The sequence below is a fragment of the Bos mutus genome, chromosome 21 (genome assembly GCF_027580195.1).
Source record: "Bos mutus isolate GX-2022 chromosome 21, NWIPB_WYAK_1.1, whole genome shotgun sequence".
Taxonomy (NCBI): domain Eukaryota; kingdom Metazoa; phylum Chordata; class Mammalia; order Artiodactyla; family Bovidae; genus Bos; species Bos mutus.
Genome location: NC_091637.1, coordinates 33,642,861 through 33,656,222, shown reverse-complemented (window position 1 = coordinate 33,656,222; position 13,362 = coordinate 33,642,861). Strand labels below are relative to the sequence as shown.

The 13,362-nt window shown below is 52.8% G+C and overlaps 1 protein-coding gene across 2 annotated transcripts; it reads left to right on the top strand.

The window, feature by feature from the left end:
* The first annotated feature begins 8,732 nt into the window (after nucleotides 1-8,732).
* ISLR (immunoglobulin superfamily containing leucine rich repeat) lies at nucleotides 8,733-11,891 on the top strand. 2 transcript variants are annotated; one of them, XM_070358631.1, is made up of 2 exons: nucleotides 8,733-9,049; nucleotides 9,873-11,891. In XM_070358631.1, exon 2 carries the CDS (start codon nucleotides 9,874-9,876, stop codon nucleotides 11,158-11,160), a length of 1,287 nt encoding a protein of 428 aa, XP_070214732.1. In that variant the 5' UTR covers nucleotides 8,733-9,049; nucleotide 9,873; the 3' UTR covers nucleotides 11,161-11,891. The 2 variants fall into 2 exon arrangements, with proteins under 2 accessions (XP_070214732.1, XP_070214733.1); XM_070358632.1 differs by lacking the exon at nucleotides 8,733-9,049 and adding an exon at nucleotides 9,516-9,671.
* Nucleotides 11,892-13,362: the final 1,471 nt, after the last annotated feature.

Below are 13,362 nucleotides of genomic sequence, written 5' to 3'. Positions count from 1 at the left end.
TGCTGTTGAACGATTTGCATTCTTTGTTATGAAAAACCATTCAGGTTCCAAGCTCCTCCCTCAAATCTTCCTGACCCCCAGCTCACACCCCCTCCTCCCAACCCCTACACCCCTACGTGGTGCAGCATTCTGTCCTGCCTGGTTCTCTCCCAGAGTTCTCTGCAGCTGAGGCCACCTCGCCAGCTTGGCCAGCCGCCTGTCTCCTCTTCTTGTCTTCCCCTGAGAGGCGGCCTTAGGCTGAGGTCAGCACAGCCCTGTGGCCCTGCTTCCCCATGGTCAGCGGCCTCAGCAAGAACTCCTGTCCTCTCTCCATCTCCAGGTGGTGCTCCCACTGGTACCCCCAGGAAGCCTCTCAAGGTTGGGAGAAGCCTGCTGCCCTGCCTGCAACCTCTTTCTGCAGGTTTGTGTGGAGCAGGATTCCATGGAAACGGTGCTGCAGCCTGGCCGGTTAATGGGAAGCATTAACCTGGAGGGCTTTCCGCTGCTGGCAGGATGCTCCACGCACCTCCTGGCTGTCACCACCTTTCCCACCCTGCTCTCTCATGGCTCCGGTGCTGCCTGCTCTCTCCTCTCTTCTTCCTCTCTCTGCCCTTGTCTCCCTGTTTCTCCTTTGGTCTGTTTACATTAGTCTGTAGTCTTCTGCCTACTGCCAAGGATTTCGCCTTCCAGTAAGGCACAGGAACCATTGCTACTCTCCCATTCTGGATCCCAGACCCTGCTTCAGACCTGGTTTTAAAATACTCCTGTCCCACCCTCTAAACCTGCACCTTCATCCAAACCTAGCCTTTCAAGCTGACCCCTAACAAACAGCCTCTGGCCTGTTTCAGCACCCTAGAGCTACTTAGGGACAGGTATCCTGACCTATAACTCTGGTCCCAGTCTGGAACATTAATTCAAAGCCTCATTCATTCACAGCAATCTCCAATCCCACCTCTAGCCTTGGAGAAGGGCTGGAGCTGAAAACTGGACATCTGCTATGTGCTCTGGATGTGTGGCCAAGGTCTGAATTTCTGGAAATTGTGGGATTGACCTGCAGAAGAACAAAAATAATTCCAATGAAATATGTCCCAGTTGGCGCTGCTGCTGAAAATGGTCCCTGTGAACTAAGGGAAAGGTCAGGAGAGGGCAGTGAGGATGGTGCTAGGAGGTGGGGACCAGAAAAGCCAGCTAGAGAGTGTCCAGTGACAGAGAGGGCAGTGCCACACACAAGGGAGGGGCTGGTGAGACCCTGGGCAGACAGAGGAGGGCTGTGGGCAGAGGCTTCCTGCTAGGAGCCTAGAGGTCTTTCTTCACTAATTCATTCAACACTATTTATTGAGCACCTACTAAGTGACTGGCCCTTGGCAGTGGGGGTACTGCAGTGAACAGAACCAAGTACCCCCTCTTGTGGAGCTCATATTCGGACTGGCGAGATGGAGAAGGATTAGACTCAGGTACATCAAAGGCGTTAGGAAGAGGGACAGAGAATTCCCTTGTGGTCCAGTGGCCCGGGTTCAATCTGTGGTCAGGGAGCTAAAATCCGGTAAATCCCACAGCCATGCAGAAAAAAAAAAAGAGGGACAAATAAGGCAAGGTGAGGGGACAGATTCAGAAATTGAAGAAAGTAGGGAAAACCACTAGACCATTCAGGTATGACCTAAATCAAATCCCTTACGATTATACAGTGGAAGTGAGAAATAGATTTAAGGGACGAAATCTCTTAGATTTCTTCAAGACAGAGTGCTTGAAGAACTGTGGAGGAGATTCGTGACAATATACAGGAGACAGGGATCAAGACCATCCCCAAGAAAAAGAAATGCAAAAAACCAAAATGGCTGTCTGAGGAGGCCTTACAAACAGCTGTGAAAGGAAGAGAAGCAAAAAGCAAAGGAGAAAAGGAAAGATATAAGCATCTGAATGCAGAGTTCCAAAGAATAGCAAGAAGAGATAAGAAAGCCTTCCTCAGTGATCAGTGCAAAGAAATAAGGAAAACAATAGAATGGGAAAGACTAGAGACCTCTTCAAGAAAATTAGAGATACCAAGGCAACATTTCATGCAAAGATGGGCTCAATAAAGGACAGAAATGGTATGGACCTAACAGAAGCAGAAGATATTAAGAAAAGGTGGCAAGAATACACAGAAGAACTGTACAAAAACGATCTTCACGACCAAGATAATCACAATGGTGTGATCACTGACCTAGAGCCAGAGATCCTGGAATGTGAAGTCAAGCAGGCCTTAGAAAGCATCACTACGAACAAAGCTAGTGGAGGTGATGGAATTCCAGTTGAGCTATTTCAAATCCTGAAAGATGATGCTGTGAAAGGGCTGTACTCAATATGCCAGCAAATTTGGAAAACTCAGCAGTGGCCACAGGACTGGAAAAGGTCAGTTTTCATTCCTATCCCAAAGAAAGACAATGCCAAAGAATGCTCAAACTAACGCACAATTGCACTCATCTCACACGCTAGTAAAGTAATGATTAAAATTCTCCAAGCCAGGCTTTAGCAATATGTGAACTTCCTGATGTTCAAGCTGGTTTTAGAAAAGGCAGAGGGACCAGAGATCAAATTGCCAAAATCCGCTGGATCATCAAAAAAGCAAGAGAGTTCCAGAAAAACATCTATTTCTCTTTTATTGACTATGCCAAAGCCTTTGACTGTGTGGATCACCATGAACTGTGAAAATTCTTCAAGAGATGGGAATAGCAGACCACCTGACTTGCCTCTTGAGAAATCTGTGTGCAGGTCAGGAAGCAACAGTTAGAACTAGACATGGAACAATAGACCGGTTCCAAATAAGGAAAGGAGTATATTGTCACCCTGCTTATTTAACTTACATGCAGAGTACATCATGAGAAACACTGGGCTGGAGGAAGCACAAGCTGGAATCAAGATTGCCAGGAGAAATGTCAATAACCTCAGATATGCAGATGACACCACCCTTATGGCAGAAAGTGAAGAAAAACTAAAGAGCCTCTTGGTGAAAGTGAAAGAGGAGAGTGAAAAAGTTGGCTTAAAGCTCAACATTCAGAAAACTAAGATCATGGCATCCGGTCCCATCATTTCATGGCAAATAGGTGGGGAAACAGTGTCAGACTTTATTTTTTGGGGCTCCAAAATCACTGCAGATGGTAACTGCAGCCATAAAATTAAAAGACGGTTGCTCCTTGGAAGGAAAGTTATGACCAACCTAGACAGCATATTCAAAAGCAGAGACATTACTTTGCCAACAAACGTCCATCTAGCCAAGGCTACGGTTTTTCCAGTGGTCATGTATGGATGTGAGAGTTGGACTATAAAGAAAGCTGAGCGCTGAAGAATTGATGCTTTTGAACTGTGGTGTTGGAGAAGACTCTTGAGAGTCCCTTGGACTGCAAGGAGATCCAACCAGTCCATCCTAAAGATCAGTCCTGGGCGTTCATTGAAGGGACTGTTGTTGCAGCTCAAACTACAATACTTTGGCCACCTGATGCAAAGAGCCGACTCATTTGAAAAGACCCTGATGCTGGGAAAGATTGAGGGCAGGAGGAGAAGGGGATGATGTAGGATGAGATGGTTGGATGGCATCATCGACTCGATGGACATGGGTTTGGGTGGACTCTGGGAGCTGGTGATGGACAGGGAGGCCTGGCGTGCTGCAATTCATGGGGTTGCAAAGAGTTGGACACGACTGAGTGACTGAACTGACTGAACTGAACTGAGGGGACAGAGTGACAATATGGTGACTGGGGAAGATCTGGGGAGTTGGTATCTGAAAGTCTCCAGAGATAGAAGAAGTGAGCCCTATAGAGTCCAGTTTGAGAAAAGAGCAATAGCAGGGCCCCAAGGTGGGAGCAGGTGATATGAGAACTGAACACAGGGAGCAGGGTGGAGGGTGGGGCAGATAAGGGAGACACTTTCTGGTTTTCAGGGTCTGAGGAAGTGAAACCAAAGAAGAGAAGGAAGAGACTCTCAGGCTAGATGGACGTTTGTTGGCAAAGTAATGTCTCTGCTTTTGAATATGCTGTCTAGGTTGGTCATAACTTTCCTTCCAAGGAGCAACCGTCTTTTAATTTTATGGCTGCAGTTACCATCTGCAGTGATTTTGGAGCCCCAAAAAATAAAGTCTGACACTGTTTCCCCACCTATTTGCCATGAAATGATGGGACCGGATGCCATGATCTTAGTTTTCTGAATGTTGAGTTTTAAGCCAACTTTTTCACTCTCCTCTTTCACTTTCATCAAGAGGCTCTTTAGTTTTTCTTCACTTTCTGCCATAAGGGTGGTGTCATCTGCATATCTGAGGTTATTGACATTTCTCCTGGCAATCTTGATTCCAGCTTGTGCTTCCTCCAGCCCAGTGTTTCTCATGATGTACTCTGCGTGTAAGTTAAATAAGCAGGGTGACAATATACTCCTTTCCTTATTTGGAACCGGTCTATTGTTCCATGTCTAGTTCTAACTGTTGCTTCCTGACCTGCACACAGATTTCTCAAGAGGCAAGTCAGGTGGTCTGCTATTCCCATCTCTTGAAGAATTTTCACAGTTCATGGTGATCCACACAGTCAAAGGCTTTGGCATAGTCAATAAAAGAGAAATAGATGTTTTTCTGGAACTCTCTTGCTTTTTTGATGATCCAGCGGATTTTGGCAATTTGATCTCTGGTCCCTCTGCCTTTTCTAAAACCAGCTTGAACATCAGGAAGTTCACATATTGCTAAAGCCTGGCTTGGAGAATTTTAAGCATTACTTTACTAGCGTGTGAGATGAGTGCAATTGTGCGTTAGTTTGAGCATTCTTTGGCATTGTCTTTCTTTGGGTTTGAAATGAAAACTGACCTTTTCCAGTCCTGTGGCCACTGCTGAGTTTTCCAAATTTGCTGGCATATTGAGTACAGCCCTTTCACAGCATCATCTTTCAGGATTTGAAATAGCTCAACTGGAATTTCATCACCTCCACTAGCTTTGTTCGTAGTGATGCTTTCTAAGGCCCACTTGACTTCACATTCCAGGATCTCTGGCTCTAGGTGCGAGACCCTCACACTTGAGCAATGGAGAGGGGTGTGTGGAGAGGAAGGTGGAGGGTGGGAAAGGAAACAGGAGTAGAGTCAGCCGGGGGCCAGGCATGCTCTGTCTGGGCGGGGGCCTCTGGGTGGAGGCGAGAAGATGGGGCCTGGCCTATGCCCCCAGTTACAGCCTCGGGGGCCCCCACGAGGAGCTGACGCTCAAGCTTTCTACCCCTCATACCCACAGTGTGCACGTACCAACAAGCACACATGGAAAACCAGCACAGTGCGTGTAAATAGAAATGATTGTGCATGAACACACATGTGCACACAAACTGCTCACGCGAAGGCAGACGTTCATTAGAAATTCTAGAACATCAGGGCTGAAGGACATCAGACAGTCTCATCTGACTCCCACACGAAAAAGAGAAACTATTCTCAATGGCCCAGGACAGACTCTCCTTCGGGGGAGACCCACAGGCTTACCCAGGTCCCTCCAGGAGCAGCTGAGCTCCCTCCCAGTTATTCCCACAAGCTGTGTGGAGAGAGAGTGAGGTTGGGATCAAGACCCACCCGCCCTCTTGGCATGATGGCAAAGCCCTACCACCACGGCTGCCCTCGCATCTGAGTGCCTGCTGTCTCCCTCTCAAAGCTGATTTCCAGGCCCACCAGACCTTCTCTCTCCATCTCCTTTGCTGTGTCTTCCTTTCTCTACCTTCATTCTAACTCTGGTTCTTGGTGATTCTGCGTTTTCTTTCACCCCTCCCCATCTCTCTGTCTTTCTTTCCTTGGTCTCTCAGCTTCCCTCCGTTTCCCTCTCTGCTGGGCTCTATCCCTCTCACTCTATTTTCTTTCTCTCTCTCTCCAGGATCTTTCTTTGCCTTCCAGGAAAAGCTGACGTGGCTCTGGTCACTCAGCGGGAGTGAGGCCTCTTTGGGGTGGGGGCTTCAGGAGGGCTAAGCCGCTGCAGCTGGGGAGGGATTGGCCGCCCAGCGGGAAGGAGAAGCTGGAGGGATGGGAGGAGAAAGGGCTGGGCTTCCAAGGAGGGCTGGAGAAGGGGGAGCCGGAAGAAAAACTCTGGGAAGAGACGAGCACCACCTCCCCTGTTAGGGCGATCAGCTGTTCCAGCTGGCCTGGGACTGTCTGGACTTTAACACCGAAAGCCCCATATCCCAGGACTGCTGGGCACTCTACCCTGAGGCCTGCAGGAGCCAGGATGGGGCAGGCAGGAAGGGCTTCCAGACCTGACTCCTTCCCTCCCACTCCTCACCTCCCAATTCTCCCTTCCACTGTTGAAGGGCTGCCAGGTATCCAGAGATGGTGTAGAGGTTTGGGGTCTGAGAGATGCTCTCTAGTCCTGGGCCTTTATGCCCGCATCTGTGATCTAGGGACAGTCAGGGTGTCCACACACTCACCAAGGACCCCCATCTCCAGGCCCCCAGGGAGCTTCTGGCCTGGGAAGAGAAAGGGGAGCTGACTCCCAGCTGTGTCCTTACCTGCCCACATCATCTCCTGTGGGACGGGCTTTGCAGGAATAACTTGATAAGATGATGGCATCCGGAGAGCCGAGGGGCTGCCTAGGAGGTGATAAGCCCCACCCTTGGAGGCGCGCCACCGCTTCTCAGACTCTGTGGTGGGTGGCCCCACGTGGCCCACTGTGAAGTGCCTTGGAGGACACGAGATGCTTCTTAGTAGAGGCCCACTGCGTCCCGGTGGCCCTTGTCTTATTGTCCTTCCTGGGAGAGGAGGGTCATGCTGCCCGCTTTTTACCCTCAGGAGGTGATGGGATCTGGGCAGATGTGGGAGGGTTGTCAGTGACTAATGGGTGCAGACTCAGTGGGCAGGTTACTCTTGCTTCTCCTGCCATAGCCCCCGTTCCCCCCACACCCCCACCCCCAGCTGTTCTGCACGGGATTCTGAGGGTGGCCTAGCGCTGGGTTACCATCAAGGTCTTTGACAATGTGGAATGAGGTGCAAGGACCCCCAGGAAGGCCGGTAACATGCTCACACACTCAACAGAGTGCGGATCCCCCACGCACGCTCATGCTCATGCTAAGTCGCTCAGTCATGCCCAACTCTGTGAGACCCCATGGACTGTAGCCTGCCAGGCTCCTCCATCCATGGGATTCTCCAGGCAAGGGTACGGGAGTGGGTGGTCATTCCCTCCCAACCCGGGATTGAACCCATATATCTTATGTCTCCTGCATTGGCAGGCAGGTTCTTTACCACTAGTGCCGCCTGGGAAGTGGGTCCCCTACATTGTGTGAGATAGCCTTAAAATGTCCTAAGGAACCCGGTCTGGACCCAGAGTCCCTATCTGTACAAGAGGGTGTGGAGAAGGGAACCTCCAAAGTGCTTTCACTTCTGGCATCTGATGCTCACCCAACTCACCCACTCATTGAGTCAAGAGCTATTTATCGAGCATCTTCTCTTGTGCCAGGGATTAACAACAACTGGGAGAACAAGTAGTCTGCCTCCAACAGGCTTCCTCTCTAGTACAGGGATCTCCCTTTAAACACGTAAGAGTACATTTATGTTGAGTGAATGAACTGAGAATACCTCTAAAAGGAAAGACAATTCTAAACAAGTAAAACTAACAGTGGGGGGAAAAAAGCAACTTGAAGAAATAGACAATGCAGATAGAAGGACACTTTTTTTTAAAGGCTATTATTAGCTTCAGAGAAATAAAATATATATATACATGAAACAAGAACTGGGTGTAAGTCTCCTCCCCCGCAAGGCAGTTAGAGTTGGGACAGTGGACTTCAGAGAGCGATGCTGCCTCTCCAGACAAGCAGCGCCAACGGTGGGGTTTCAGGTCCTTTGGGAGGCCCCAGAGAGAATATTACAGGAGAAGCAAGGTCCTCAACCTCACCTGGCTGCCAGGTGGACAGTCCTGGGTGATAGAACCATCTCTGTGCCTGAGTGCCTCAGAGTCCCCATCAGAAAGCTGAAGCCCAGCCGATTCCTGTCCGGAGCTTCCTGTTACCCGACTGGAGTGCAGTCACACCCCTGCCTGCCTCCGCCCTCCTCTCCCAGCTTGGCTCATCCGGAGACCTCCCGGGACTTCAAGTGTTTAGGGCAGCCCAGCCTTGGAGCCAGCAGGCAGGCGTGACTTGGGGTGGCGGGCTGGTGAGGAGGATGTGTTTTCTTACAAAAACAGGTCTGAAGTTTTGGCTTCTCCCTGAGACTCTGCATCACGGTGGGTGTTTTATACGCTTTGGCCTCAGCTTTTCACTGGAACACACCCACCACCCACACAGACACATGATCACAGAGATGCACATTCATTTCTACACATAAACACACACACACATGCCCAAATATACGAATTAGACTCACGCACATCCACACAAACACACGAAGACTTAACCTCACAACCTGCACGAATACACACACTCAAACATTCCCAAACACACAAATTCACACATACATGATCTCACACCCACATCCACACACACACACACATACAAACTCATCCACACACAGAGATGTCACAGCCACACTCAGACATGCACACAGTCCCTCACATGGTCCCAACTTGGAGAATGCCCTCTCCTTTTTCTCCTGTTCAAAGTGAGGTTAAAAGTCCCCCACCTTCCATGGGATTCAATTTCTCACCCCTCCCTCCCATAAAGTCCTTCTGGCCCCATCTTTTCTTGGGTCCTGTCCAGCTAGTGCTGTGTCTTTAAGGAAGTTGAAGCTGCTAAAAGTGAGTGAGAGAGAGAGAGAAGAAAAAAACAAAAAATTTGGCATCTTTTCCCCCTCAAGTTTCTGGTGTCACTTATGAAACACGGGTCCTTGTTGCTGCAGAGAGGCAGTTTTGCTGGAAGGAGGGAGTAAACGGACTGCCTGGGTTCTCTTCCTGCAGCCTTGTCTCAACAGATGGTCTCAGGCACCCTGTCTGGATAAGGGCAGGCCCAGGTGTGCAGACTGAAGGTGGGACAGGGACCAGGCTGTCCCTTCCTCCAGCATCATCATCTTCCCTTGGCCCTGCAGACTGTCCAGGACTAACTCTTTCTTTGTTGCTCATTGGTTCCATCTTAGAAGAAGCTCTGCTTGACTAAGAAAGAGTAGTTTGAAGGTAAGTCAGCGGCAAAAGGGCTCTACGGTCCAGTGGGAGGAGAAAGCAGTCTACTGGGCACGGGGGCTGGGCACTTTCCTGTTGGTTTGGGGTGCTCAGACAATCCCTTGCTTGGATCTGTTCAGGGGCCATGGATCCCTCTAACAACCACAGCTCTGGAAACCCCAGCAGTATTTGGGTTGAGCCACTGGCCTCCTCCAAGCCAGCTGAGAGGTCCTGGCAGGGGTTTACTTAGGCAGCTGCCTGGTGTAGTTTGGACCGAAAAGGCCAAGGGTGTGAGTCTGTAGAAAGGGTCTGGTGTGTGCTGTGGTCACGGCTGGTAGGAGCGGGAGAGCAGTGGGTGGGGCTCATGGGGGTGGTGTGCGCTGCACAAGGGGCCTTGTCTAGGCCAGGGGGCAGAGCATACCTTTGGGGGGCTCCAGGGGGAGGGGCTGTGGCCAGGATGTGGGAGGGCAGGAGGGAGGCTCTGCCAAATGCTGGGGGAGGAGGCGGCTGGAAAACAGATTTCAAGTCACAAAGTCAGCTAGGAGCCAGCCGAGGCAGGGAGAGCTCTCGGCTCAGAGAAGGAGCTGGGGTCCTCTTCCGTCCTATCTTCGCCCCCCTCCTGACTGCGTGACCTCGGGCAAGTCCTGGACCTTCTGTGGGCCTCAGTTTCCCCTTCTGTAGAATGGGGGTGGTGGGCTAGGTGGTGTGGGGGTGTCTTATCTGGATTATGTGGGCAGGGCCTTCTGATGGGGAAGAGCTCTGTGTCAGGGTGCTGAGAGGGACAAGTGCCTTCTGTGGGTCTTTGGGGGTCACCTTGTAGGCATGTCCTTCTCTGCAGGATGCAGGAGCTGCGTCTGCTGTGCCTGGTGGTCCTCGTGGGCCTGGCACAGGCCTGTCCAGAGCCCTGTGAATGCGGGGAGAAGTACGGCTTCCACATTGCTGACTGTGCCTACCGTGACCTGCAGGCAGTACCATCCGGCTTCCCGGCCAACGTGACCACGCTGAGCCTATCGGCCAACCAGCTGCCAAGCCTGCCGGGGGGCGCCTTTAGGGAGGTGCCCCGGCTGCAGTCGCTGTGGCTGGCCCACAACGAGATCCGCAGTGTGGCCGCGGGTGCCCTGGCCTCTCTGAGCCAACTCAAGAGCCTGGATCTCAGCCACAATCTCATCTCCGACTTTGCCTGGAGCGACCTGCACAGCCTCAGCGCCCTTCAGTTGCTCAAGATGGACAGCAACGAACTGACCTTCATCCCCCGCGATGCCTTCCGCAGCCTTCGTGCCCTGCGCTCGCTGCAGCTCAACCATAACCGCCTGCACACGCTGGCCGAGGGCACCTTTGCCCCGCTCACTGCACTGTCTCACCTGCAGATCAACGACAACCCCTTCGACTGTACCTGCGGCATCGTGTGGTTCAAGACGTGGGCCCTGACCACGGCCGTGTCCATCCCAGAGCAGGACAACATCACCTGCACTTCGCCCCACGTGCTCAAGGGCACGCGGCTGAACCGCCTGCTGCCGCTGCCCTGCTCCGCACCCTCGGTGCAGCTTACCTACCAGCCCAGCCAGGATGGGGCCGAGCTGCGTCCGGGCTTCGTGTTGGCACTGCACTGTGACGTGGATGGGCAGCCGGCCCCTCAGCTCCACTGGCACATCCAGACGCCCGGTGGCACCGTGGAGATCACTAGCCCCAACGTGGGTGCCGATGGGCGTGCCCTGCCTGGTGTCCTGGCAGCCAGCAGCCGCCCGCGCTTCCAAGCCTTTGCCAATGGCAGCCTGCTCATCCCTGACTTTGGCAAGCTGGAGGAGGGTACCTACAGCTGCCTGGCCACCAACGAGCTGGGCAGCGCGGAGAGCTCAGTAAATGTGGCCCTGGCCACACCAGGTGAGGGTGGTGAGGACGCGCTGGGGCGCAGGTTCCAGGGCAAAGCGGCCGAGGGGAAGGTCTGCTACACGGTCGACAACGAGGTGCAGCCGTCGGGTCCAGAGGACAACGTGGTCATCATCTACCTCAGCCGCGCCAGGGGCCCCGAGGCTGCAGCAACAGCAGAAGGGGTCCCTGGGAAGCAGCCCCCTGGGCTGCTTCTGCTGGGCCAGAGCCTCCTCTTCCTCTTCCTCGCTTCCTTCTAGCCCCACCCCTACCTGGGGGCTTGTTGACTCCTGCCCTGACCGATGGCTGTCCCTCACAAGTGGTGCGGGGGCCTGGGGGTAGCAATTCTTGGAGCCTGCATCAGGGACTTCCCACCTTCCTACCTCCCCTTCTCATCCCTTCTGGGACACTCAGCAACCCCACTTCTAGACTTGCTCAAAGCTAGTGACTAGGATGGAATTGAATCCCCTAACTCACCGTCTACGGTGCTAATTGCTGCTAACCACACTGCACATGCTCCTCTGTCTCAGGGGTAGCATGCCGACCAGGCAATGCCCTAACCACCCAGGGGGAGCCCCACTGATGGACTTCCAGGCACTGGGACTGACAAGCTCTCAAAGGCTATGGTCAGGGCCTGGGGCTTGGGGCTGGGCAGGGAAGTAGCCTGAAGCAGATTGGCACTGGAGATGTAGAATTAGGCACAGAACAAGTGGCTGGCGTGGCTTGGAGGCTCTCTGAACTGCTTGAGCTCCTGCTGACCTTCCGTGTTCTCTAACAACTTGAGGGCTGGGGAGTCTCTGCCCTCAGACAGGACTAGAAGGCCCAGGATGGTGCTCATCTCCAACTCTTCCTCCCTTGGTGTGCCCCTCCATCCTGGATTCCTGCCCTGCCTTCCTCTCCAGGTACACATCTATCGCCTGCCTTCCCCCACAACCTTGGGAGAGACTAGCCAGCCTGGGGGCGGCAGAGAAATAAATAGCATTTCTGATGCTCCCCTGCGTCTGCCTCGAGTTTTGTCTGGATCTAGGTGCCCTGCTGCCTCCAACCCTGCCCCTTTCCAGATTAAAGGGTGCTATGCTTAGGGACAAGAGCCTGTGAGAGCTCTGAAGCCCCTGACCAGAGCCCCCAGAACTGCTGAGACCAGCAAAGTGGAGACAGGGAGGCCCAGGAATGTAGGGTAGCAGCTGTGAGACTTGGAGTCTGGCCAGCCCCCCCTTCCCCCTCCTTCTACACACAGTATCTCCCCATCCCCCATCAGCTTGCAGCTCCCGCTGAGCTGCTGTCACCAGAGCACAGGTCGAGGATGACTGCACCTCTGATGGAAAACAGGTCGAGGATGACTGCACCTCTGATGGAAAACAGCAGGATGGAGCCAAGTCCCTCGTGCTGTGTTACCTTGGGCGAGTCACTGCCCATCTCTGGACTTTGGTTTCCTCAGAAAACAAAGGATGGGGTAGGACATGGTAATGTCAAGAGTTTCGTTGACTCTGAGTATCTAAGGCCTTATAATCCTAACCCAACGTGGACCCCTTGACATCTCTGGCTCTGTTCACCGCTGAGCAGGCTTGGCTTCTTGTAGGATGTGGGCCTAAGATCTGAGTCGGGGGCAGCTGGGGAACATTTGTACCCTGACTGAACTAGCTACTCGCTTGTTTTAAAGTCACCTGGGGCCCCCGTACCCTCAGGGTGAAGCCGGAGTCTCTGGTCAGACATTCCTGGCCCCTCTGACTGGCTCTCTGAAGTTACCCATCCCCACCCCTATGGGAACAGCTAATTGTTCCTTGAACGCTCTGAGATGTGTAATCCTCTGTATATTTACTTACGCTGCTCCATCTCTCTGGACATCCTCCTGCTTGTCACTTGACTAAGTCAGCTTTTGAAACTCAGCTTAGGTACCACCTCCTCCAGAAAGCTTACCTGGATGCTTTTCCCTCACCTCACAAACTGGACTAGGCCCCCTCCTCTGGCTCACATAGCCCTGAGTGTCCAGTGTCCCAGCCTGATCACACTCTCATGACTCTGCTTCCATATTAAGGACAGACGCTGTCCACCACAGACACAGGGCTAGGAATACATTTTTCAGTGGGCTTCGGTGGGACCATCTCTGCCTCCCTTGCCCTCTTCCTGGGCACCCTTGAATGTGGGTTGGAGCTCCCTGGCCCCGCCTGGCTTCCTGCCAGTTTGAGGCTGTAGTTTGGGTTTGGGAATGTGGTGGGGGGTGGTCTTCAATAGCTGTACAGACATTTCTTGAGGCCCCACAGATCCAGGTGTGTGGGTGGCCACATTTGCCCCACTCTTGGTAGCCCCAGCCCCACAGTAGTCCCCACCTCAGCCAACCCCCAGCAAGAGAGGGGGACCCCCTCAGCAGCGGGGGACCCCCTCAGTGGCCCTTCCCTTTCCAGGCCAGTCTCCTCCCACCTCCGTGTGTGTGTGTGTGTGTGTGTGTGTGTGTGAGTCACTCA

Bases quoted from the DNA above. Each gene is read 5' to 3' on its own strand.
- ISLR (XM_070358631.1), top strand. From the start codon at position 9,874: ATGCAGGAGCTGCGTCTGCTGTGCCTGGTGGTCCTCGTGGGCCTGGCA.